The sequence below is a fragment of the Nannizzia gypsea genome, genomic scaffold (assembly GCF_000150975.2).
Source record: "Nannizzia gypsea CBS 118893 supercont1.2 genomic scaffold, whole genome shotgun sequence".
Taxonomy (NCBI): domain Eukaryota; kingdom Fungi; phylum Ascomycota; class Eurotiomycetes; order Onygenales; family Arthrodermataceae; genus Nannizzia; species Nannizzia gypsea.
Window position 1 is genome coordinate 1,678,679 of NW_003345200.1, and position 25,239 is coordinate 1,703,917.

The 25,239-nt window shown below is 49.2% G+C and overlaps 9 protein-coding genes across 9 annotated transcripts; 7 read left to right on the forward strand and 2 right to left on the reverse strand.

Moving 5' to 3' along the window:
• Window positions 1–681: 681 nt before the first annotated feature.
• MGYG_02646 (mRNA 3'-end-processing protein rna14) lies at window positions 682–3,952 on the forward strand (the record flags this gene model as incomplete). Its single annotated transcript, XM_003175068.1, has 4 exons — window positions 682–1,548; window positions 1,620–2,051; window positions 2,111–3,116; window positions 3,177–3,952. The coding sequence occupies 4 exons, from the start codon at window positions 682–684 to the stop codon at window positions 3,950–3,952; spliced, it is 3,081 nt and encodes a 1,026-aa protein (XP_003175116.1).
• Window positions 3,953–4,544: 592 nt separating this feature from the next.
• MGYG_02647 (KES1) lies at window positions 4,545–6,048 on the forward strand (the record flags this gene model as incomplete). The annotated part of the gene is made up of 4 exons (XM_003175069.1): window positions 4,545–4,616; window positions 4,687–5,009; window positions 5,080–5,134; window positions 5,203–6,048. 4 exons carry the CDS (start codon window positions 4,545–4,547, stop codon window positions 6,046–6,048), a joined length of 1,296 nt encoding a protein of 431 aa, XP_003175117.1.
• A 344-nt stretch (window positions 6,049–6,392) lies between these two features.
• On the reverse strand, window positions 6,393–7,466 carry MGYG_02648 (RTA1 domain-containing protein; the record flags this gene model as incomplete). Its single annotated transcript, XM_003175070.1, has 3 exons — window positions 6,393–6,862; window positions 6,917–7,253; window positions 7,320–7,466. The coding sequence occupies 3 exons, from the start codon at window positions 7,464–7,466 to the stop codon at window positions 6,393–6,395; spliced, it is 954 nt and encodes a 317-aa protein (XP_003175118.1).
• Window positions 7,467–9,253: 1,787 nt separating this feature from the next.
• MGYG_02649 (hypothetical protein) lies at window positions 9,254–12,183 on the reverse strand (the record flags this gene model as incomplete). Its single annotated transcript, XM_003175071.1, has 2 exons — window positions 9,254–11,778; window positions 11,865–12,183. The coding sequence occupies 2 exons, from the start codon at window positions 12,181–12,183 to the stop codon at window positions 9,254–9,256; spliced, it is 2,844 nt and encodes a 947-aa protein (XP_003175119.1).
• A 586-nt stretch (window positions 12,184–12,769) lies between these two features.
• On the forward strand, window positions 12,770–14,071 carry MGYG_08993 (hypothetical protein; the record flags this gene model as incomplete). Its single annotated transcript, XM_003175072.1, has 1 exon — window positions 12,770–14,071. One exon carries the CDS (start codon window positions 12,770–12,772, stop codon window positions 14,069–14,071), a length of 1,302 nt encoding a protein of 433 aa, XP_003175120.1.
• A 779-nt stretch (window positions 14,072–14,850) lies between these two features.
• Window positions 14,851–15,434, forward strand: MGYG_08994 (hypothetical protein; the record flags this gene model as incomplete). Its single annotated transcript, XM_003175073.1, has 2 exons — window positions 14,851–15,114; window positions 15,183–15,434. 2 exons carry the CDS (start codon window positions 14,851–14,853, stop codon window positions 15,432–15,434), a joined length of 516 nt encoding a protein of 171 aa, XP_003175121.1.
• Window positions 15,435–16,154: 720 nt separating this feature from the next.
• Window positions 16,155–16,965, forward strand: MGYG_02651 (hypothetical protein; the record flags this gene model as incomplete). The annotated part of the gene is made up of 2 exons (XM_003175074.1): window positions 16,155–16,212; window positions 16,316–16,965. The coding sequence occupies 2 exons, from the start codon at window positions 16,155–16,157 to the stop codon at window positions 16,963–16,965; spliced, it is 708 nt and encodes a 235-aa protein (XP_003175122.1).
• Window positions 16,966–18,244: 1,279 nt separating this feature from the next.
• Window positions 18,245–20,242, forward strand: MGYG_02652 (hypothetical protein; the record flags this gene model as incomplete). The annotated part of the gene is made up of 1 exon (XM_003175075.1): window positions 18,245–20,242. One exon carries the CDS (start codon window positions 18,245–18,247, stop codon window positions 20,240–20,242), a length of 1,998 nt encoding a protein of 665 aa, XP_003175123.1.
• Window positions 20,243–23,715: 3,473 nt separating this feature from the next.
• On the forward strand, window positions 23,716–24,292 carry MGYG_02653 (hypothetical protein; the record flags this gene model as incomplete). Its single annotated transcript, XM_003175076.1, has 3 exons — window positions 23,716–23,978; window positions 24,045–24,157; window positions 24,222–24,292. The coding sequence occupies 3 exons, from the start codon at window positions 23,716–23,718 to the stop codon at window positions 24,290–24,292; spliced, it is 447 nt and encodes a 148-aa protein (XP_003175124.1).
• Between the last annotated feature and the right edge of the window lie 947 nt (window positions 24,293–25,239).

A 25,239-nucleotide genomic window follows, 5' to 3' on the forward strand; every position in this document is an offset into this window, starting at 1 on the left:
TGTGCTGTGGTGGGGAATCGCTCGCTCTGGTTTTCTTTTCTTTCCTTCTTCCCTCGACGTGACGCGGAAAATCAATTTAACAAAACTAAAAGGTCGCGTTTTGCTTAGTAACAGAAGGATTAGGTAAGGAATGGTGTATATCACGTGATATACAAAAATTGGTGGCGCATGGAAGGAAGAGGTGGTACAGGCAGCTAGTATTATCTTCTTTATTGATAGCTATCATAGGAGATCCAAGTGAGATGTGAACTGCCTGCGATTTGCTTTGTGTCTTTGTCCTGCGCCCACTGTCCCTGGTCTCAGCCGGCTTTCACCCTCCCAAGCGCCTTTGTCCATATATCACGTGACTCTGTAAGGAAACAACCTCCGAGCTTTTTCTTAACAACACCTGGAAAAGACGCTTGCAAGCTTGCTGAAGTTTTCACCAAAACAACCAGGCCAACTTCCCACGAAAAGCGGGTAGACTCTCTTCTTCTACGTTGGTGTACGCCTTTTGCGCTATCAGCCGGGAGAGGGTGTCATTTTTTACCTCCTAAAGGTCGGTAGAGAGCGCTTATGGTTATATTCCACTTTGTTCACACCTGGCTAACGGAACCGTTTACTGCTTCTCCAGATAGAGAACAGGATAAAAAAATAAAAGGGACAGCCGAATACCCGTTTGCTATTTAATAGAGAGCAAAAATGGCGGAGGAGGGAGCTGAACAAGGATATTTGCAGTCTGAAGCTTTGAAAACAGATGCTGATGCCGTAGCTGGCTCAGACTCGGATGACTATGATCCCTCTGAAACAATTCAAGAGCAGTTTCCTGCAAATATAGCAGCTTCAAATTACACTACGATTCCTCATATGTCTCCTTTTGCCAACTCTTCCACCTCGACCCCTGCTCCAGGCGCGAATTTGCCCGAAAGGCTGCCTGGGGAGTCCTATAACAACAATGATCCGGCCCTTTCGCTTACCGCGCCTGGAACAGAGCCCAAAGGCTCTACCACAATATCCCAGATTGGTGTCTTTGAGGAGGGATCAACAGGTGATGAAGATGGAGGGGACGCAGAGTATGAACCGCCAGCTGCGGCCTTATCAGCTCAAGTTCAGGATTCAATATCTACTTCTGCAGACATGTCTCAGCGCTCTCTTTCTGAAAATATAAATGAACCTGTTTCACATTTCCATGTACAGCAGCAAAATATTGCCTCAGATCAAAACACTCCACATGTTTCCATTAATCTTCCTGCTTCTGATTCCCAAGTTGCTCATTCTGTGCAAAACGATAGCACGCTTAAACCAATGCAAGGAGAATCAAAAACCCCAGGACGATCCGCTATTCAGTCCGCCAACAGCTCTTTACCTTCGACGCCGCCAGTTGCTGCCGCCGTTTCGAGGACCCGTCTGCCGCATGACCGAGTTGGCATCCTGGAGGATAGGATACAGGCCGATCCTCGTGGCGATACGGATGCATGGCTGGAGTTAATTAGCGAACACCGCAGCAGAAACAAGCTTGATAGCGCCCGGCAGGTTTATGAGAGGTTTTTCAAAGTCTTTCCATCAGCTGTATGTTGTTATCCTAGCCTTATCTTCATTCATTGCAACTGTATCAAGAATCATTTCTAACATTTTACTAGGCTGAGCAATGGGTTGAATACGCCACCATGGAGTCTGATAATAACGAACTGTACAAGCTGGAGCAGATATTTACAAAATGTCTTTTATCTATTCCTAATGTTCAACTATGGTCGTTGTATTTGGATTATGTGCGTCGTCGTAATAACTTGACCACCGATTCAACCGGTGATGCACGGCGCACTATTACGTCGGCCTATGATCTTGCACTACAACACATTGGTATTGACAAGGACTCAGGTAACATTTGGGTTGATTATATCCAATTCCTTCGCTCAGGACCTGGCAACATTGGAGGTTCTGGCTGGCAAGATCAGCAGAAGATGGATCTGCTGAGAAAAGCCTACCAGCGAGCGATTTGTGTTCCTACGCAGGCAGTCAATACTCTTTGGAAAGAGTATGATCAGTTTGAGATGGGCCTTAACAAGCTGACTGTAAGTAGCATACTCGAGGCTGATAGGGGTTCTTAGGCATCTGCTAACCAGCAGCTTAGGGACGCAAATTCATACAAGATAAATCTCCCTCGTACATGACGGCGAGAAGCTCTTATACCGAACTTCAAAACATCACCAAGGATCTTGTCAGGTCATCACTCCCCCATCTACCCCCAGCCCAGGGGTACGAGGGAGACTTTTCTTTTTCCAAGCAAGTTGAAATCTGGAAACGTTGGATACAGTGGGAGAAGGATGACCCTCTGGTTCTCAAGGAAGAAGACTTGGCTAGCTACAAACAACGAGTCCTCTACGTCCATAAGCAAGCACTTATGGCGTTACGATTTGTGCCAGAAGTGTTTTTTGATACCGCGGATTTCTGTTTCCAGAACAACATGGAGACCGAAGGAAACGACTTTTTAAAACAAGGAATAGAAGCGAACCCAGAGAGTTGTCTTCTTGCCTTTAAACGCGCGGATAGACTTGAGTTATCCACGGCTTCAGAACAGGACCCCAAGAAACGTGGTGCCCGAGTCAGGGAACCTTACGACAAGTTGCTTGATGCACTTTATGAATTAATAACACAGGTACGAGCTCAGGAGGCGACGGATATTGCCAAGCTTGAGGAACAAGCTACACAAACAGAACCTGAGCAGCCCACCCAGATCGAAAATGACGACGATGAAGACGAAACAGATAACCCGCCAACCCAAGAAAGCACTAAAGCGAAGGAGATCGAGTCGATCAAGAAAGACTATGCCGCGAAAGTCGGTGTTCTATCCAAGGCCATCTCCTTTGTCTGGATTGCGTTGATGAGAGCAATGCGCCGTATTCAAGGCAAAGGCAAGCCTGGTGAGATAGCCGGATCCCGCCAGATATTTGCTGATGCTCGTAAGCGTGGGCGTATCACCAGTGATGTTTATATTGCCAGTGCCTTATTGGAATACCACTGTTACAAGGACCCTGCTGCAACCAAAATTTTTGAAAGAGGAGCAAAGCTCTTCCCAGAAGATGAAGTGTTTGCTTTGGAGTATCTAAAACACCTAATCGACATTAATGATATTACGAGTACGTTAGCTTTCCCTTCATGTCCATGAAAACAATTTCCAACTAACTTGCATTTTACAGATGCACGAGCAGTATTTGAAACCACTGTTCGAAGACTTGCCTCGAATCCGAAGAACGTTGCGAAGGCAAAGCCCATTTTCGCCTTTTTGCATGAATATGAATCCCGATATGGAGATCTGATACAGATAAATAACTTGGAGTCTCGGATGAGAGAGCTATTCCCCGAGGATCCTTCTCTGAAGCAGTTTGCCCATCGATTTTCCGCCCCGTCTTTTGACCCTACCACCTTCCAGCCGATCCTATCACCAAGCCAGCTAAAGCCTAGAACCATTGCATCCCTCGAGGAACCCAGTTCCCGGCCCGGCTCACCTTCTCTCCGCCATCCAACCAGCAACACGCACTCTCCTAAACGATCCTTCCCCCTTGACGAGTATGGTGACGAATCAAACCGGCCGCGAAAATTCATCCGCGCCGAATCCCCGCTGAAAGGGGCTGCCGGAAGACGCGAGCAGCAGAAACGACTCCAGTCCAATGGCTCTGGTGGTGGCCTGACCGCCGCCAGGGCGAAACAGCCGCAGCAGCCACCACCTTCAGCAGGACCGTTACCAAGGGATGTCGTGTACCTTCTAAGCATTATCCCTCCAGCCTCTACATACGATGCAACCAGATTTTCTCCTGAGATGATGGTAAATCTCCTCCGTCAGATTGAACTGCCATCGAATGTGTCGCAGCTTCGACCACCACAACAAACTGGTCTTGGTTCACACCAGTACCATCAGTATGGTATGTTACAACAGAATCCCTGCATCCTCCCTGCACAGCCACAATTCCACTAACTGAACCACGTAGGCGGCTATCGTCCAAACGCATAGGATTCAGGCAACAACTGCCGCAGCTCACCAAGAGGTCCACACGGGAGACGGATCTAAAAAAGCCATGAATACGTACCATTTGTAACATAGCCTTTCTTTTTTTCTTACCTTTGGGGGATCTTTTTGCATGATAGGAACTGTGCATTCAACTAGAGCTCGAGTTACTGGGGCAACCTTGGACTGGCTTATATTATCTCAATTAATCACGTTGTCAAAAATTCTTCTTCACCGTCGCTGCTCTGGTCGTTCTTCCTATTCTTTCTTTATCAATAGAACAACATTAAAAGATGGATTTTCTTGATTACATCATCAGGGACCCGATCACCTCCCAGTCCAGATACGGTATAGTCGCCAAGAAATTATGACGTAGATCCATTTTTTTTGCGATTTCTTCTTTTTTTGCTCCACATGGAGTAATTAGGTAAGCATCGATATAAAACGATCCGGGGCCAAAGTTCCTTTTCTTTGACTTGCTCGTTCATTTCATCTCTGACTCCATCTTCGTCCTCGAGTTTCAGCAGAAAAGAACAGCAGTCTTGTCCAGCGGTACTGAATCATGTCGTCTTCAAAGGATGTAGGCTCTGGCGTTCCTGCGTCAAGCAAGGGGTCTTGGGCTACTTTCCTCAAGGTGAGTTCCCCCGCCTGTCCAGTTGCAATACCCATATAGGGGCTCAGTTATTCTGACAGAAATATATTAGTCTATTGCTTCATTTAACGGCGATTTATCTTCCCTTACAGCGCCTCCGTTTATCATTTCGTCTACCTCCCTGGTCGAGTTCTCTGCGTACTGGGCTGAGCACCCGGCCCTGCTCGTTGCCCCGTCACGCGAGCAGGACCCTCAGAAACGTGCCATGTTGGTTTTGAAGTGGTTCCTCAGTACTTTACACCAGCAATACTGCAGTCGAAGCGAGAAGCTAGGGAGTGAAAAGAAGCCATTAAACCCGTTTCTGGGTGAGCTATATATAGGGAAATGGGCTGATAAAGATGTCGGCGATACACTGCTGTTCAGTGAACAAGTGAAGTATGCAGATACCTCCAGTGAGATTACTGGGACTTAGTATTTTCATTTTTGCTAACGTCACCTGCTATAGCCATCATCCTCCGGTTACTGCTTACGCTATCGAAAATCAAAAGCACGGTGTCCAGGTTAGCTACCTCACTATAAACAGAGTATTGGTATGATGTTTGCTAACGTGTGATCGTCTGATGAATAGCTACAAGGATATAATGCTCAAAAGGCATCCTTCTCAAATACCATCAATGTGAAGCAAATAGGCCATGCCCTTTTGTCCTTCCCGACCCCCGGCTCCACTGAAAGAGAGACGTACCTCATCTCACTGCCATCGCTGCACATCGAGTCTTTGATCTATGGAACTCCTTTCGTTGAGCTCAACAAATCCACTTATATCACTAGTTCTACAGGATACATGGCCAAGATTGACTACTCTGGCCGTGGCTGGCTTAGCGGCAAAAAGAACAGCTTTTCCGCTATCCTCTACAAGCAAAGTGAAGGCGAAAAGCGCCCCCTATACACTGTCGATGGCCAGTGGTCGGATTCCTTCAGCATCAAGGACGCTTCAACCAAGAAGGAGATTGACAAGTTCGAAGTCAAGAAGTCTAAGACCACCCCTTTGACCATTGCTCCTATTGAAGAACAGGACATTTACGAGTCCAGACGGGCATGGAAAGACGTTGCCGCTGCAGTTGAAAAGGGAGACATGGACGCTCTATCAATAGCTAAATCAAAGATCGAGAATGCGCAAAGAGAGCTCCGGAAGATCGAAGTTGAGGAAAAGCGGGAGTGGGAAAGACGGTTTTTCAGCCGCATCGATTTAGACGGCAGCAATGGTGAAAATGAAGAAAACACCACTTTCAAAAAGCTACTAAAGACGGTTGGCTTTGGAACTGATGGCTCATCAGCATCTAGCTTCATCGATTCCGACAAGACCGGTGGTGTCTGGAGATTTAACTCTGATCGAGCCAAGGATGCAAAGTCTCCTTATCACGCCGATTCCGCGAAGGGAGTCGGGCTTGCTGTGAGCCCGCCTGCCGCCAAATGATTCTACCCTTAAGAAGGTTGACCCCCTTTCAACATGAATCATGACGAACCATTCTTTATTTTTCTCCCCTTGCATTGCATAATAAAGCTTCGATGCCTTCTATTTTCCCCATTGGTTTTGCCCCTGCTCTAATTGCATTCCATGGCTGCGGGAGCTGTTGTAGGGTTATTATTATTATGCTCATGAGTTTTTTCTGTCTATTGATTCTATTATAGCATTAGAAAGAGAAGAGAGAGCGCGGTACAATGAACAGACAGCAGACTTTTATGTCTTTTTTTTTCATATATCATCATTGAGGGTACCAAACATATTTCACGAGATCAAGCAAATGATAATCATACAAGTCATACCCGCTCCCGTCCTCGTTCCCGTTCATCCAGAGTCAACTCCTCGAAGTTCCCCTGACCATCGTCGTCCAGTATCCACTTGCCACTCCTCGACTTGTTCTTGTTCCTGCGCTTCTTATCCTTCTTCGGCTTCTTGTCAAACTCACTTCCAGGTCCGACGAGGAATCTACCGGGATGGAAAATGTTTAGCGCAAACAAGGCTATGAACATGGGCGTTGCATCGAGGGCGTAAAAGACTGCTTCGTTCCTAGCAAGGGCAGAATAAAGGCCTCCTGAGTACTCAACCAATCGATAGATGATTCTGACGGTGATCATAACAAGTGACGCATAGACAGTGTACAAAAGGGGCCTCCATGGACGACCAGCACCCTCTGCATGTTCGACCTTGGTCATCTTGTACTGAAATCGAACCGCAAGGCCAAAGAATATCAGGACGAATAGTTCCTGGAGGCCAATGCCTCCCATATCTATACCTATGTTAGAGGATTGACCACATTTGCAGATATAAGAGGTAAACTTACAAACATTAATTCCAATCCTCACAGTATTTGGAGTATCAGAATTCAAAAGACTAGTTGAGCCGCCCTGCGTGAGGAAGGCGAGGACATCCAAACAAACGAAAATGACCGTTAATTTCCTGGCCGAGATACCAAAGCATCTCTTATCAGGGAGAAAAAAGTGCACCATCCGCCCGAGAACCATGTAGACATATGCGTTTATCCACAGCGGAGCAAGGGCGACGAGGACGTGATGGGGTACACCGAACCCCTTTTGATATAGGTCTGTTGTACCAGCTGCGCGTAGAGCATAGGCAATGGCTTCCCATACAGCGCCAACAAGGAGCACCCATGAGAACGGCTATAAGAAAGCGAGTTAGTCATTTTTGCAACGCCAATGCGATAGCAATTGAATGGGCTTGCTCACCTTCCTGAACACAAAGGCTTGTATAATGTGTGCTCCCGTGGTAAGGGAGAAGAGAACTGCAAAGACAATTGCCGGAGCAAGTGTTGGACAGTACTGCCATACCACATCCTCGTCGTGAATGAAATCAATTCCTTCGCACCGAGACATTGTGAATGTCTTTAATGATTAGGTATATGGGAGATTGAACGGGTATTTAGAGATAACTCTAGGCCACGACACGGCGGAATGAAGATGAATATATACATCTTCCCCATCCAGCATAATAGCATCTATTATGCCCCGTCTATCTGTATGAAATCTGATATAAACGAATACGTTTCTAATTCGGGAATCAGTGATTCCCTGGAAGCCCACATAAGAAAAATCTTCTAACAACTGGGGCTAGATGCGAGGAATGCGAACCAATCCGGCGTGGCCTTCGAGATCTCCCTTGTCCGACAGAGGGCTGAAAGCTTCGCCCTTGTTTGACTAGCTAACGGAGTCTTGGGTGTCGAACGGGCTGTTCCCCCCGAAGGATCGAGATACGCCGAAGAACAAGTCCACGCACGTTGCTGTCGTAAGCGTCAAACACGCTTGATGCGGCTGAGGCTGGCGATGTGGCTAGATAAAAATTCTCGTATCTGCAACACTAGTTAGTTAAATCTGAATCCCTGGGACCCATCGGCGGTCTATTTACAACAAGGCTGGGTTTGTTGAGGACGACGTAAGCCAGTCGAACTCGACTTGGAGTCGATGCTGCTGAGATGCCATCTATCAATGCTGGTGCTGTACGGAGAGTGTGGAAAAGGTCAACTTGATTCTCGATTCTCAATGCCTAAAGATGCAGCAAATTGAATGCAAGCCATGTAACTAAAGGGTTATCAGGATACAAGAGAAACGAATGAAAACAACAACAGTGCGATTAGGGCAAGATATCATATGGGGGTGATGGTACAAGTCAGGACAGTTTTGATCACTGATAGCTGACTGATATAACGACTCAACTCGACAATTAGGGGGATACCAAAATGATACCACAAGACAATTTCTTTTCCTTTTTCCTTTTCTTTCCCTTTCCCTCTGCATGAAACGATTGACGCCTGGGAATTGATCTTTCTTTTCTTCCCCTTTCTTTCCCTGTTCTCCGTTCCGTTCAAGTCGATTAGGTAGATGGATGAATTATTAGCAGCCGAACCCCTGGGTAAAGAAAAACGCGTAGAAATGAGGATTAAAGCACGTAGACAAGCCCAGCGGTACCATAGTACCATACCGGAATGCATGGAAGAAGCCAAAGCCAATTTTGAACTGATGGAAGTGTCTGTCCGTAGGGATGCACGCAAATTGCATCCCCTTGGCAAAACACCCTTGAAAAGCAATCTCAATATTGATTTGAATGAAAGGAGCCCATAATGCAGGCAGGTAGAACTTGAAAACAGAAACATCCTTTGATTGGTTTAAGAGAGAAGAAGAGGAAAAGAGACATTCACAGTCAGGGCTCCCAGGAAAATGGCAAAGAGAAGATGAAAGTAAGAGAGGAAGCGGAGGAAACGGTTATAGGCATCGCGTAAGAGTAACAAAGAAAAATAATAAATAGAGAAACAGGAATAAAAAGTAATAGAAATAGCAACAATCCCATTTCCCCATTCCCCAATCGCAAAAAGAGATAAGTGAAAGGTTTCAGGTCAAGTCAGCGCAGAATCAAGTACGGAGTTGAGTTAGGTATGCAAGTGTGCGAGAGCAAGAGAGGAAAAAAACAGAAATAATAGTAAAAAAAGGTTCCACCAGTGCCCATAGTTATTTCTTTTCCATTTAAGTCGTTTTTCATTCTTTTCGTTTCTCTTCGTTTTTTTTTTTTTTCGTAGTTTTTGCTTTTGTGGTTGCAGACGTTTCCCTAGGTAGTTAAAGACATAGCATGGCATAAGGATCAATTTGTGCGGTGGTTTTCTTAATGATGCTTAGTGGCCATAGTTTCCACCCCAACCGCCGCCACGGCCGTTGTTGTTGTAGTAGTTGCTGCCAAATCCAGCACCATAGTTGTTGTAAGCTGTGGCCTGGTGAGAGGTACCGGCTTGGTGAGCACCCAGACCTCCTAGGCCGCCATACTGCTGGTTGAGGTGAGGGTAACCGCCAAAGGCTTGCTGGTTGGCTTGCTGGGCGGCGGGGACGGGGGGAAGGCCGGGTTGCCCGGTAGTGGCAGGTTGGTGTGGTGCATTGTTAGCCGCAGAGCCAGGGCGGTTGACATGCGAGACGGATGGGGATGGGCCACCGGTCTTCGAGGAATCATAGGCTTTGGAACTGCCAGTCTCGTCAGCGTTGGTTGGCTGTTGGGAAGGGATTGACTGGTTCTGGCCAAAGCCAGACTGGGTTCGACCAAAGACATCGGGAATGCCACTGAATGCATTGGAGCCGGTGGACTGTTGCTGTTGACCATCAGCAGGCTGGGCAGAGCCAGCTCGTCCGTAGGTGGCGGAGTCACGCTGAGGAGCCGCGGTCTGGTTAAAGGCAGCAGTGTTGGCCGGGGTAGAATCATAGCCGAATCCGTGTTGCTGAGGCTGTTGGTTGTACATTCCACCTTTGCCGTAAGGTGCGTACTGGGTGCCGTAAGCATACTGGGACTGATGAGGGAGATAGTGCTGCTGCTGCTGTTGTTGCTGTTGCTGCTGCTGCTCCTCATATCGGCGAGCATCATCGTACATTGGGCGGTTGCGGCCATACTGGTGTTGCTGATGCTGGGTCATCTGGTTCATGTATGCGTTGGGATAGTGAGGGTTAGTGTAGTAAGGGTAACCGTAGTTGAATCCAGCATGCGCTCCCTGGCTCTGTGGCATGTGGTGCGATGGCTGCTGGGCAGACTGCACCTGGCCCGGAACGACGGGCTGGGGAGTGTTCTGGCCACTGTTAGGAGCTTCAGCATGCGCATAACGGCCTGGAGGCTGCGAGGCGGGCACCTGAGGCTGTGACTCGGCGCCGCTGGCTGCGAATCCAGCACCGGCACGCTGGCTGGCGGCAGGATCCTGAGGCTGGCCATATGCACTGTAGTAGTATGGGTTGCGGGATTGGTCAGCTCCGTAGAAGGCAGAGTAGTCGGCAGCAGTGGTGACAGCAGCAGGTTGAGATGGGATTCCTTGGTTGGAGAAGGGTTCCTGGCTCTGTGGCTGCTGAGCCTGTTGATCAGCCTGTTGGTTGAAGATATCGTACGGCTTTTGAGCATCACCGTATCGAGAGAAGTCGTTGAATGGAGTGTCGGCAGAGGCTACAGGGGCTGGGGGAAGGCCCGGAGCAGGTCGAGGAGCGGTGGCGGTAGTTTCAGGTACGGCAACAGGTCTTGTTGAGGGAGGAAGAGAGGCACGGGGAGCAACGGGGGAGTGTTGAGGAGGCTGAGGGCGGGTTTCTGGTTCTTCTCGTTCTTCATCAATGTTAACATCATCAGTAGATCCGTTTAGGCCCATGCTACCAAATTGGACGGCAGCACGGTCAACGGCGTGGTTTCCGGGCATGACAACAGCTTCTTGCTGTTCCATAACACGGCGTTGGAAGTTTGGTCCGCGAGCAGCACTGGTTGCGGGACCCTTTGGATAGGCATAGGAGGTAGCGGGGGTGCGGGCTTGAGGTTGTTGCTGTTGCTTCTGTTGAGGAACAGATTCCTTTTCGACATCAGCAGGAGATTCAGTGTCAGGTTGAGCAGGGACTTCAGGTTCGACAGGGACAGATACAGATGGAGGAGCTGGTGGTTGTTGCGGGATTACGGGTCTAGGCTGTTCGACGGGTTTTGGTACAGGTACAGGTACAGGTTGTGGTTGCGTAGGGACGGCTGCTGGTTGTTGTGGTTGTGGTGGCGGTTCGTCATGTTCTTCTTCTTCTTCTTCTTGGTCATTAGAGAGAGGTTCTGGTTCAGGTGCGGCGGCGGTAGTAGTAGAAGTAGTAGCAGGTTCGGGGATACTGGGCTCGACAGGAGCTTCGGCAGGCTTCTCAGGAGCACTTGGGGCAGTGGGCAATGGGGGTTCCTTGACGGGTTCCGGAGCTGGCTTCGCAAACAAACTGGCCCATCCTCGTTTGGAGCCCTCGGGGATCAAACTGCTCTTCTGGGTCGACTGGTCTCCAGCAGCCTTGGGAGTCTCCTGGACGTTGTTCCATTCCGGCTGAGGAGGCTTGGATTCGGCAGCAGAGGTCTCAACGCCCGCCTGGGGCTCTACTGCTGGGCTAGAATCCCAACCGTCTGCAGCAGGCGGGTTCGAAGTAGTGCCGTTGGCTGGGGAAGGTTGGAGAACGGTATGGGAACCGGCTCTTCCACCACGGCTAGCACGTCCACGGTCACCACGACCACGGCCACGCGGGTCGAATCCTCCGCGTCCGCGTCCTGGTCTTGATGAAGGGATGTTCTGGTCTCCGCTGCTGGACTGGGTAGCCTCCTTGGAGGAGGCCTTTGGCCGGGTGCGATCAGATGTCTTTTTCTTTACCTCACCCCACTGGGAGACGTTTCCTATCAGATAACGGTCAGTAAGAGACGGGCCGTCCAGGCATAGCCGTACAAATGGGAGGGACAAGGAAATGCAAACAAAGGCCAACCTTCTGTGATGCGTTCAATGGCCACCTCCAGGTCACCATTGGCGTCCTCGAGGGCAAAAACCAGGTCCTCGTCCGTCCAGTCTGCGAAGAGCTCCTTTATCGTCGACAGGCTGCCGGCGTGCTTCTTCTTCAGCTGGCCAATCTCTCCTTCGTCTTCGTACGAGGCATCAGCAGCGGCCTCCTGGCTGGCTGTAGCAGGCTTCGCTGCCGCTGTCGACCTGGCGCCGCCCCGGCCTGCTCTGGAGATGTGGCCACCCCGTCCACCACGCGCTGAGCCGCGCCCACGCGAGGCAGACGGCCTTGACTGCACCTCAGACATAGCTAAGGGAGTGATGTAAAGAAGATCAGAGCGTCACGAAGGGGCGTGAGAGTCGAGGGACTGCAGGAGATGCTGCAGGTCGTGTGAGGGAGAATTTTCGACGGCCAACAATCAGCCTGGGGGCAGAGACGAAGCACAACCTCTCGCAACCAAGCGGCGGACAGAGGAGCAAGATGGAGGATTCAGAGCAGAATGGCAACTGCAGCGTGTGAGTAGAAGAGAAAGAAAGAAGATGAAGCTGAAGAATGGAGATATTGAAAAAGCGACTTGGGAGTCTTTCTTTTGCCTGGACGATTTCGTTTGCTTTGAGGCGAGTTTCGCGATGGACACGGAGAAGCTTTCTTCCGTAAGCGAGACGGCGAGCTGCAGATGCGGATGCAAACGAAAGACGATATCAGCAGCAAGACCGCGGGCGAAGAGACAGAAGGATACGAGGGAAGCGAATCGTTGAATCGTTGAAGCCGGAAGAGCTGGCGGTAATGCTGAACTCGCCCTGAGACGTTGACAGAAAGACGACGACGACGACATCACTACCGAATCACTACCGAACAAGACAGTGCAAGGCATCTACAAAAAGGACGGGACCATGACGATGAAGAGATACTTCACTTCGCTGGCGAGGAAGATCCATCCGCCGCTGCCAAAGACTTCCCGCGAGTCGCAGCAGCTGCTCAACCTGCTCACCTCGTCCTTCCGGCGGCATCTCGACAGCAAGCACCCGCCCGTCAGTTCGCTAAACACCACCACCACCACCACCACCACCAGCACTACGCCAGATGAGGCCAGCAAGGGCGGCAGCAAAATCGGGACGCAGCCGACGGCTACGGAGAAACATCTAAGCTCGATCCTGGAGCATCCCCTGTTCAATACGATGCCGTCGACGCTGGGTGCTCGCGATATACGGAACGGCAAGCAGATACAAGATGACCCGCTGGGAGCACTGGACGATGCCATGGCCTTCGGAAGAGCAGACAGCCAGCTGCTGCATGACTGTCTCAAGGCCCACAGGTCGTCTCTGCGCAGCCTGTCTGGTGAAGAAGGGCGTAGGGCTATGAAGAAGTCCGGATGCGGTCCACGCATTCTCGCCTGGTTCCTGGCGGCAGATACCGAGTCCAAGAAGCGGTTCTTTGGCAACAGACACACCATGGCGCTGGCCATGCCCTATCTGGCCGCTGAGGGTCGCCATCGTGCCGTGCTGGACTGGCTGCAGCTTGCCAGGGCCTACCGCCCGGCCCACAGGCAACCCAAACACGCCGACGACGGGAGCTTCCTCGAGTTCAACATCATGTACGAGTACGCTGCAGCTGAAGTCAAGTACGGCAGAGGCGGCATCAACGATGCGCTTGGTTTCTTTATTCGAGCTTCAGACGCCTCCTGGAGATGCGAGATAGCTGAGCCAGGCAGCCAGGCAGTGCCTACATACCCTTTCCGTCCCACGGCGTACTACCTTGCCCAGTGGATATCAGCTCCAGAGCATGCCACAGCTGTAGAAAAGATCCGGCCAGAGCTGTTCAACGCTTTCTACTCCCTTTGTCTCTTACTTCCAAACCGGCTCTGGGCCGCCTTCTTGCCCGTCTATCACCCGACTGAGCCTAGTGTCAGGTCCGCACTCGAATACATACGACGCTATAAAAGGTCAGATCGCGATAATATCGAACGCTTGCTCCATCTTTCTTTCCGGCTAGCTTCGTTGTGCCTAGAACAGAAAAGCTACGCTGCAGCCTCGGAGGTTATCAGCTTCACTAAGGGCCTCTTACCGGATGAGACGGCACCTCAGGCTACTTTTACAGAAAAACAGCAGCAGCAGCAGCAACAACTACAGCAACAACAACAAAGTGACCAAGTTATTTCAGCGAGTGACCTTGTTTCCAAGTTATCCTTTACATGAACAGCTCCTCCCACATGAGCTACTTTGCTCCAATCGCTTATCCAAGGCTCCTAGCCCGACCAAGTGGTCAACCCGTCCCGTTATTTCATCATCTCCAGGGCTATTATTACGAGAACCTATCCTGTGGCTCCTTTACACATCCAAGACAACTCCACAGGACATGGACTAGATGCCTCCAGCCTCAGTGGCAAGCCGTCCGTAGTCTGTTACTAAGACTGCAATGCTGCCACTCAGCTTAAATACGGCTACTGTTACATGTACAGAGTACCCTTTGAAGGCTCAATCTATACAAAGTCTGCGTCGATATACAGATGGCCCGGAGCATACCTCCTCCTCCATGCCTCATATCGATTCAACCCAACGACCTACCAACTGGAGGAAACCGACATCTTCAACCAGAGAAGGTATCGAAACAAAAAGAAAGAGGTAGAAGTTACCACCTGGACCTTACAAGGTTAGACAACCATACAAACTCGTTTATGTCATAGCCCGGCCGGCTAGGCTAGCTTACGTTTCCCACGCCTTTTTGGAACCAAGGATCGCATCCGCATGTCGCCTTCTACGTGTTCTTTCATACAATGATATATAAGAACCTCTACCGGATTCTCTTGTCTCCTTTTCCCCTACTTTCCCTTTCCCTCAACCATATCATGGCTGTCTCTGGCCAGATGTTATCTCAGCCTTCCGGTCTCCTCGACAAGCCTACATTCATCCATAAATCAACCCAATAACACATCCAGTTATCCTTTAGCCAGCCAACCCCAACCAGCCACCCTGCCATGGCCAAATCATCGAGCCCGCCCATGTTCCCAACCCCTTCCGCTTCCCAGGAAGAAGTAGATGCCTTCTTACATGAATGGGTAGCAGCTCGCTGGCAGGTACCGGTCTCCAGCCAACGAGTCAGGGATGTTTCATTTCGCTTCAAGGGGACAGGCTCCACGCTTTATTCGCTTTCACAGGAAGAAATGCGGGCTTTAATGGGGAATACAGCGCTGGGGGATGTTCTATATTTCTCCCTGTGCTATGATTCTCCCTACGGGAGTGTAAGCTGGTATCTTTCAATATAGGAAAAGGTGGAGGAGTAGTGTGTACTAACCATAGCACTATCTAGGCAACGAGAGGCAAATACGCCTCTGTCGTCTCTGGGCTTTCGAACGCTGCCAGGTCCCTGGGGCCATTCATCCAGAGTCCTTCTTCTTCATCGTCATCATCCTCGTCGGCATCAGCGTCGACGTCGTCTACTTCGATAGACGAGCCATATACTAAGCCAACGCCACCAGCGATAAGTTGGAGCTCGTTGCCGATCCGCTGTCTTTCGGAGAAGCCTGGTGCTCAGTACCTTAATAAGTTCTATGTGAAGTAGCTCTTTATAGCTACTCGATAATGCCTGATGCTTGGGCGTCTCCCAACTCCGTACTGGGTTAATGTATCCCTATACATAAAACATACAAAAACCGACTGCAAAACACCCCAAAATATCAATAATAACTAAAAAAAATCCAACAATAAAAACAACTCCAGTCTCCCAGCTACTTTCCCAGCTACTTTACTTGTAATGATTATGGTCTCGAGGGCCCAGAGTTCGACATCGCCAGGCGGCCGCTGCAGTGGAGTGCATGGGCCATGCAAGTAAGAAGTGTCTCGTATTTGCCGTCCGCTCGTTGGCTCGCTGTCTGCAGGGTATGAACGCTGTGTATGTATATGCACTCCGTATGCTATGTTATGCCTGTATGTTTGTCTGGGGAAGAATAAGAAGCGCAAGCTTGTTGAACCGACGAGGGCGAAAAAAACATGGATCCGGGATGAAGGAGTGAACGGCCAACTTTGGGTCTCCTGCCACACAACAAACATCAACTTCGCTCCATCCGCACCCTCGCCATCCTCCTGCTTATCATCTTCATCCTGCTCGTCTCCGTCCTGGCTGCTCATCTAGCTAGCTAGCTCGTTCTGGCTCTTGTCTGTGTACTCGCAGTATAGCTACAGCTCCAATTGCCCGTCGGTGCGCCATCCACCGAACTAGTTACATTACCAACTACCGATCGACCTCATCACCACCGCCGCGCATCCTCGCGCAGTCTCGATCATGTCGAGTGAAGGAGTCGAGGCGTCTGCGACTAACCAGACGAACCACGATAGCATTGGTATGCATTTTTATACCCTAACTATTCCTCAGCCAGCTAGTTATTGGCTGGTCTATAGCTAGTTAGATGTAGTTACAGCTTCGAACTAACAGCCATCTTGTAGCTTCGGCTCCGGTCGCAGATGCACAGATAACTTCTACCAGCACGGATGCAGACAAGCCTGAGGCCACGGCTAATGGTGACGAAAAGCCGGAGTCTGCTGAAATTACCGAGAAGCCGGCGGTAGAAACAAAACCAGCCGCACCGGCCGAAGACAAGGCTGATGAAGAAGCCAAAGAAGAGGCCAAGGGAGAGGCCAAAGAGGAAACAATAGAAGAGACCAAAGAGCAACCTGAGGTCTCCAAGGAAGAGAAGGAAACTGGACAGAAGCGTGACCATGCTGCCATGTCTACTACCGAGCCCGCTGCAGCTACCACCGACTCCAAAGAGGAAAATGAAGAGCCCAAGGCAGAGTCCAGCGAACCAGCCGAGAAGAAACAAAAGGTCGAGAAGACAGACGAGGCCGTCACTGCTGTTACTACTGCTCCTGCTGCTGACGCAACAGAGAACGGCAATGTCAATGGAAGCGCTGGCAACGACGCTGCGAAGAGAGGACCAGGCCGGCCCAAGAAGTCCGGCAGAGTCTCAGCAGCATCCCAGAAGAAGAAGACGCCTACTCCACGCAGCTCCGACGGAGTTGGGAGCAGGTGTATTTTTATGCTCACCGGAAGTGAAATGGCTCGTCACTTGCCTCAATATGATGCCAGTAGATAGCTATTAGCCTGTCTACTGTGCAGCACTCCACGGATCGGTGCACCAACCTTTCTATCTCTTACGCCCTCCCTTCTGACTGATAAGATTAATTATGTTCCAGCCATCTATCTGTCCACCTTTCTTTCCTTTTCCTATTATCATGAATTGTGGTTTTAATCGTCTCTCGGCGCCGGATGCAGGCAGGAGGTCTGGTCAAACAGGATGAGATGCAAAGGGGCCAACACCAGCTGCGTTAACTAAATAGTTATAACTGACTAGGTAGTCGGCAATGGATGGACGGAATACTTCATTTTTATTTGAGAACCCGAGAGACTGTTGGATGTACATAACGGTCCTAACATCTACCGAGTTCAATGATCTCTTTAACCGATTAACTGGAGGAACTAGTTTATCTAGCAAGATGCTGGTCAGCTACGTATGCCTGCGAGGCTAGGTACATATATATAGTTGTCTGCCGGCGCACTCAAAACACTTCTGCCTGGATCTCTGACCGGGGAGACTAGGTCTACGTAGACGATGACGCTGGCTTTGTTGGCTCTACGGTGTCTCTCTGCTGTTAGTCAGTTACTGAGCAGTCACGATGCTCGACTCCGTCCCTGGGCATGGCTGCTCGCACTTGCAGGCCGGCAGGAGATGTCCTGATATAAATATGTACAGTCTCTGCCATGCTCAAACCCCCAGCGACTTCCATCTTATATAGCCGGCCCCTGGATACTGGTGAATCACTAGTCGCATAACTATTTGCTCGACTAGCTACTCCTGACTTCTTGTCTGCCTGTTCAACTGGCTATCTTGTTAGCGACGAAGACGAAGCAGTGACTGTCGACACCGGAGTCAGTCAGGCCAAACCATCCACGGCCGGACGGAGAAACTCACCAGCTGCTGCTCAGCTCGATAACCAGGCATATTTTCTTCTTCTCGCTCTCGAAGATCTCTATCCTCGATCTCCTGGCTAGCGTCTCGTCTGCCTCTCATAATCAATCTCCATCTCGCTCTCTCGTATGGGCCCTGGCCTCCGCTAGAATCCGAGCGACAAACCCAGCAGCCGAGCAACAGCCGGGGGAAAAGCTGACTTGACCGACTGACAAACTCCTCCACGGCCAACCAGGGGAGAAACGAAGAAGACGAAGCCAGATCGAACGAACGAAGAACGAGCGCCAGGGCTCGAGGGACTCACAGCTCGCTTCTTGCCTTGTCGAATGATGGATTAAAAGAAAAGAAACGACTTCTCCTGTCTCCTGCATCTCTTCCTGTCCGAACCGTCCTCCCAAAACTCTTTATGCCCGAGAAACCAGCCACGATAGCAGCCTACGCTGCTGGGGCGTCTCTAGCTGCCATCACCCTCTTCTACGTGTTCGGACCCAATTTCACGATTGACGGCGAAGACTCCAACATTAGCGGGCGCAAGAAGGGCATCGTTGGCCTGTCCAACCCGGCCAATGACTGCTTTATCAACTCTGTTCTACAGGCCCTGGCCGGCCTAGGCGAGTTGCGAGTATACCTCATCCGCGAGCTGCATAAGCGAGACCTCGAAGGCGCTGATGTGTACGATGCATTGCCGCCGGCGGAAGAGCTCAGGGCCGGCGAGAATGCAGAGAAGGTGCAGAAGTTGCAGCTTGCGCCAGTTACGAGGGCGCTGAAGGATATGCTTGACGGGCTGAATGAGCGGCCGATATACAAGAAGACGATATCTGCGAGGGCCTTTGTGATTGCTCTGGAACTTGCTTTCCGCACGAGGATCAGTAGGAACCAGCAGGATGCGCAGGAGTTTTTGCAGGTCGTGGTTGAGCGGCTGTGTGATGAGTATCATGCTGGTGAGAGGTCGAGGAAGCGAGCGTTACAGAACAAGCTTGCGGCCGCTGCTTCGACGCCCTTATCCCCGGTCAACGGAATTGGAGAGCCATCGAAGGAAGAGGTCGATGGCGAAGTTGCGAGTGCTGCCGTGTCCATGCCCATGCCCATGATAGAGCTCGCCCATGCCGAATCCGATACCGATGCCGAGTTAGAGAATAGCTTCCCTCTCGAAGGAATGCTTGAATCCCAGATTGAGTGCCAGCACTGCAAGTATAAATACAAGCCGAAGCAGACATCCTTCGTCAACTTGACTCTGCAGGTGCCCCAGAAGAGCTCGGCGACTCTAAGCTCTTGTTTCGATGGACTGCTGAAGACAGAATTCATAGACGATTTCCGCTGCGAGAGATGCGAGCTCGTCTATACCCTTGAGCAGAAAGTCAAGGCCAGATCTCGCGCATCGTCCCAAAAGACCCAGGATTTGCTGGATAACGAAATAGCACTTCTCAAGGATGCCATTGAAAACGACCCTGAAATGGTTCCTGAGGGCGTCGTCATGCCTAGCTCGTCAGAAGTACCTCGCCGCAAGATAGCAAAACACATGCGAATCACAGTGTTCCCCAAGGTGATTGCTATCCATCTCTCCAGATCAATATTTGACCATGCTTTCTCTACCAAGAATGCAGCCAAGGTCTCATTCCCCGAGCGTCTGGCCCTGGGTGGGATCCTCGAGAAGAAATGGTACAAACTACTCGCCATCGTCTGCCACAAGGGAAGCCATAACAGCGGCCACTACGAGTCATTCAGACGGAACCATGTCTACGCTCCCTTTTCAACGCCAGATGTTTTTCGTTCATACGCTCAAAGCCGGTCACAGAGTCAGAATCCATCTACGTTCCCCAGCCCACGCATGAAATCCTCTTCGGCCTCAAAGCAAGCCACAGACGATATCACACCCTTAATCATATCTCCCGTCTCCCCATCCCCATCTACCACCGCATCCACATCCTCCCTCCCAGCTGTAGGAGGCACCGCTACAGATACCGCCACTACTACATCTTCTATACCCTCCCGGCCGGCAACTGGTCAAACCCAGACATCTGCACCACATCTATCTCCCCAGCCACCTCGTTCACACTCACAGTCACAGTCTACATCAGACACTCAGTCAGGTGCACCAGATGGGGCACCCTCTACCTCCTCATCTTCTATCAGGCGACACATAGACTCAGCTCTACCGGGGGACCTTCTCTCACCAAAGCGAAATTCAAGCAACGCCAAAAGAATCAAGGCGCCTACCCCTTCTCAGGACTCATCACGGCCATCAACATCGTCCAGGTTTAGGTGGAAGAAGAAGCCAAATGAACGTTGGTGGCGTATCAGTGACGAGAGAATCAGGGAGTGTAAGACCAGCGATGTCTTGAGCATGCAGAAGGAGGTTTATCTATTATTTTATGAGCTAGAGCGGCCTACTGATGAGGCATGATATCATGACTTTTTCCTTCTATTCCTCTACTGTTCCACTCTTCGTTCGGCTCTTCGTTTTCTTATAGCTCAGCGGTCTTTTTACTGTTGGATACCTGCTAGCATTTGCACATATGCATTACAGATGAAGCATTACTTATATATATTTCATGAACCAGGGAAGATTGTTTTGTTGTATGCCTAGATATCGAATCCCGGTTAGCAAATTGGCAAGCATATGATACATGAGCTCGCATATCCACTTCCCTGTGCCACCTATTATGCGGAAAATGATGTTGGAAATGCATGTTCGCGCTATACGAGATCACCTCTCAGCTAAACAGCTTACGATTACAGTGTGAGATTGATGAGGCTCCAATAACTGCGGCAGACAACAGCGCTTTGATATCAGCAGTAGTAACAATGAAGGGAGACCAGAGGGCGCTCGGCAATCTTATAAAGACAGCCCTGAGCCGAATTAAGCTGATAATCATCTTGGCGTCAACTAAGTTAAGGTCATCCGTACACACCTACTTTGATCTTGAGGTTAGATATATTCTGCATCCTAGACGTTTTTCTGAGATTATCCAGTAATTAGTTACGTCTTAAGCGCGCCTGGGCGTTTGTTTGTGTGATATATGCGAGTGTAAATCTATTTACGTTCCGATCCCGCTACAGTGGAATGGTATCTGCCTTATTCTAGATACAGGCATCAATTGGGGATTAAGTGCCAAAGTAATTGGTTTTAAAGCCTTTGGAGTCAAAGAATATCTGCTTAAATCGAGAAGTCATACCGGGATCAAGGATGGGGGTTACAGTATAAGGGAGATCACATACTTGCAGATACCAGATGCGGCAAGAAGACAAAGTTTGTTCAGGCCAGAATCTAGCCTCAATACGAGAAAATATCAACGGGTAATATAACTAGTTAGTTAGGCGCATTCTTAAACTCCTACATTTCTACATTTTGACGCCTGCTTAACATCACTTCTTCCAGGTAGTATAGCCAGTTTGACATTATACCAGCCTGGTATTATTTAGATTCTAGTAGTGGCAGTGCCTGTTGTTTGGTATATTCCCAGAAGCTGATATTCTGTGCATCCCCATAGAAATATTAATATCTATCTACACTAGCCACGCTTATAACTACACAGCTTCTAATGTCGGACTAAAAGCTCTTTTTGGAGAAGGCAAACCACTATGTAGGAAGAGCGAAAATGAACTTGAGACACTTTCGTTTTAAAAGAAACCCGTCTAGAATTCGGAGTATTGGTGACAAGCAAGTAGAGAACCAGGTCAATGGCTTTCGGCATTATGGCTGCTATCGATTAAAGCCGAATAACTATATACAAGCCCTTATCAACAGTGATGTTATATAATATACACTAGAAGCTCAATGGTCGGAGTGTCAGGGGTCTGCTGGGAGACGTCGAGCCTCGGAAGCTAGAGTTTCCGGCGGACGCTTTTGTGGAAGTATTGCCCGGTGGACGCCGGTTGCTAGTTGATGAGGGCTTTCCCTGGGATAAATGGTGGGTTGCCGACCTAGGTTGGTAGTATATCGTGAGAGTGCCTCAGAGTTATGCCTGGCATCTAATTCCTGATAGATCTACTACCATTGGTGAGGGCTGTGATGCGTGAAGAGCATTCCAACGCTCGCTCACCAATTCTACAGTGGAAACATATATCGAAACCTTGATATTATCAGAGTCATGAAAATGAGAACGAGAAGTGGCGGATGAGGCTATCGCTAGGGAAACTGGACTATCTGTACCGGATGGATTCAAGGTCACTTCAAGGGCTTCCTACCGGCTCCTTCTATTTAAGGGCCAATGGTCTGTTCTTAAGTTGGGTGTCTAGATCGTCTCCTTACATTGAGGAGCCCTGAGGTAGGGAGCCAGCTGTCTGTGATTCCGTAACTTGTTTTTATTACTAATTAGTTAATGTTTTAGTTATCTCGATTGCATCCGCTAGATATATACCCATCTCTTTGAGAGCTACCAGCCTGGCCTTCTCAATCTGAGGACGGTCTTGAAGCTCGAGACCCTGACCCCAAACTTCGTATCTTATAATGCTGCGCGAGTTCGCCAGATGATGAGTTAAAGATAGATAATTCCTGCCGTTCAATCGTCGGACTACAGAGACCGGAGGATCAGGGCGCTCCATGGAAAGGATCCAGAGAGAGGTGTGGTCGCAGTCCCTTGTTAGTTACATTTCTTTAATGTCAAAAATGTGGGAACCACATGTAACTCCCTAGGTATTTCATAGGTTTCTGTAACTAGTTAGTTAGTTATGATTTAAGTTTGTTGTACTGTTGGAGAAAGGTTTCCATAGAGACCCACGTAACTGCGGGCCGCGAGGATGATAATAAATAAATACTCCGTAGGTTAGATTTAGTTAACTACGTCTTCATACGTCGGATTAAGACGAGGCTTTGCCATTATATGCGCTTTTTGGCCGACGACTAACATTCATCACGACGAGTGAGAGTCCCAGTCTATTGCCTCAGAGAACTAGGGACACTGGCGGAACGGCAATCACCATGCCGCCCAGCAGCTGGTCACCTCCTTGGTGGCGAGCTCTTAATATAGAACAATAACTACGGAGTACCTACTTGGTACCTGTCCATGTGGCTTGTAACTGTTGGCTGGCACGGACAGCCTTGGCAACATCACTGTTGGTATCCACTCCTTAACCGCCGAGCGCGCGTCCAACGGCGAGCAAGGAGCGGCACATCCTTGAGAGAACTAACCATGTTTGATCTACGTATATAACGCTCAAGCATGTGAGCTACCTATCCCAAAAGCCGAGTTTGAGACAATTGTTATGAGTGGAGACCAACGTTTATACCCCAAGTCATAGTATCCAGTACATGGTAGTACCTTTGGTTATCTTAATGACAGACTGCATCCAGGTCCTAAGCAACAGATTGGCCAACGACTGAGCTAGCAGGCCTCCATTGCTCTCATCAATGCAAGGTTCAGCATTATCAACATCCTTCTTCCGCCCCCATGCCTCGGATACAAACGGAACCAACCAGGTCTCATCCCTATTCAATCTCCGGTCATCCCAGTAGTATTTTGTTTGCAAATAGACAAATCAGCAAACGCTTGCTGTGTTGGCAGCGATTTGATGGCGGTCGAGAAATTACACCTTGCAGACTCAGTGGCTAAATATCCCGGGAAAACCAATTGATATGTGTTGGACAAGCGTTAATATCATGGCCAGTTTCAAATGCCATTGACTAAGTGTCGATCTCCCCCTTACAGACTCAGTGGCTAGATATCCCGGGAAAACCAATAGATATGTGTTGGACAAGCGATTAATCATGGCCAGCTCCAAATGCCATTGACTAAGCTTCGATATCAGAATGGCTATATAAAGGGTGACAGCATACGCTGTATCTTAAGAATTATTCAACCATCATTCTCTCCAACAATCAGCTTCCCCAATTTGAAACTCTGGACCTCTACTTTCTATTTCCACTTTCTTGTTAAGATGAAGTTTGGCCTTGCTCTCCTTCCAAGCTTGGCTTGGCTAGCAAATGTGCCATCTCTGGTTTTGGCGCGAAATATAAATACATTTCAACCTCCAGATTGGCTGACTCGCCCTAACTTTGGGGCATCCTGTGGTGGCGGCGCGCTTTCCTCCGACGCTACTCTGTGGGTGACTTGTTCTGGGCCCAAGGGGCATAATCAGGCCGTTTTGGATCTGAATCATTGCTTGGCTAATGATAATGGGAAGCTCGTTTTTCGAAAAGAGTAAGTATAAGGAATCCATCAATAGCGCCGCTTCATGTGAGTAGCTAGCTAACAACAATATTACAGCGGTAATTTCAGTGGGTCTTGCAAACGTTGCGAAATCACCCCCGATGACCAATTTCGGTGTTCCTGCACGACCTCGACCGGTGATTCAAAGGACACCGACTGGCTTGATTTAAGTATGTAAAAGCCCGGACAACAGTCATCAACTTTCATACTTTTAATAATTAACCATTATTACAGATGAGGGAATCGCAAACTACAACGGCCGTCCCAATTGCTTTGGGTTCGAAGCATTTTGTCCTGATTGCTAAGAGACCTGCAACTTCCGCAGAAGGGTGGTGGAAACCCGAATATGTCAGATATTGTATTACAAGTATACCTGTATATATAAAGTAATGAAAATGTAGTACTTTAAGCATGAGGCGTGGCATAGTCGAGGACAGAGTTTTCAGGTTAAGGCTACCTCTAACCACAATCGGGTGTTCTCAGTAGCTACCACAGTTCAAGGTATCCAATGTAAACAATAAAAGCATGATTCTGCAGTTGTGATTTGTTACCTGCCTAAGGTATAAACTCTAGGATAGGCACCTAAAATGGTCATTGAACTCACCTCGTCTAGCAGTTGATGTCATTTTGCTAGAATTAGAGCCCTTACATTGTACTTTACGAATCCTCTAGTTACCATGGTTTGCTAATGAAACCCTCATTTTGCCAGGTATTTGGCTAACCATCGGATGTTCGTACCTATGTAATAATATAACGTACGGATATAGTCTTCCCAACCAATGAACCAGGTCAAGGGGCTCCGACATGGCGTTTTGCCTCAGGACAGCCAGAGGTACTGATGGAGGGATGAGTACCACAGTGACCAGCATCCAGTCACCAGCTAGTTATCCCTTCGTGTCCTTAAAACACAAATAGTCCCTTCACTAGGCCTGGATCTAGATATAAGTGCTATCAGCACCTTCCACAGCTGATAACGGAAAAGAACAACCCATGAGTCGATATTCCCCTCCTTATGTGATTGCATAGAGCTATTCAGGTATGAGAAAATGGAAAAATATCAACGCCTACATAATAGGCAGGAGGCCGCCTCGTCAAGGGGCAGATGCTGGGCAGGAAAGAAAGATAAAGAGATAAATATAACGGATCCTATTGAAGATTTATCATGAGCTATAGTACGTTATAGCAATAAGCAGAAAGGCAAAGCACAGCGGCACCAGTCCACCATGGCCAGAGAAGAAGGAACTGGAGAAAA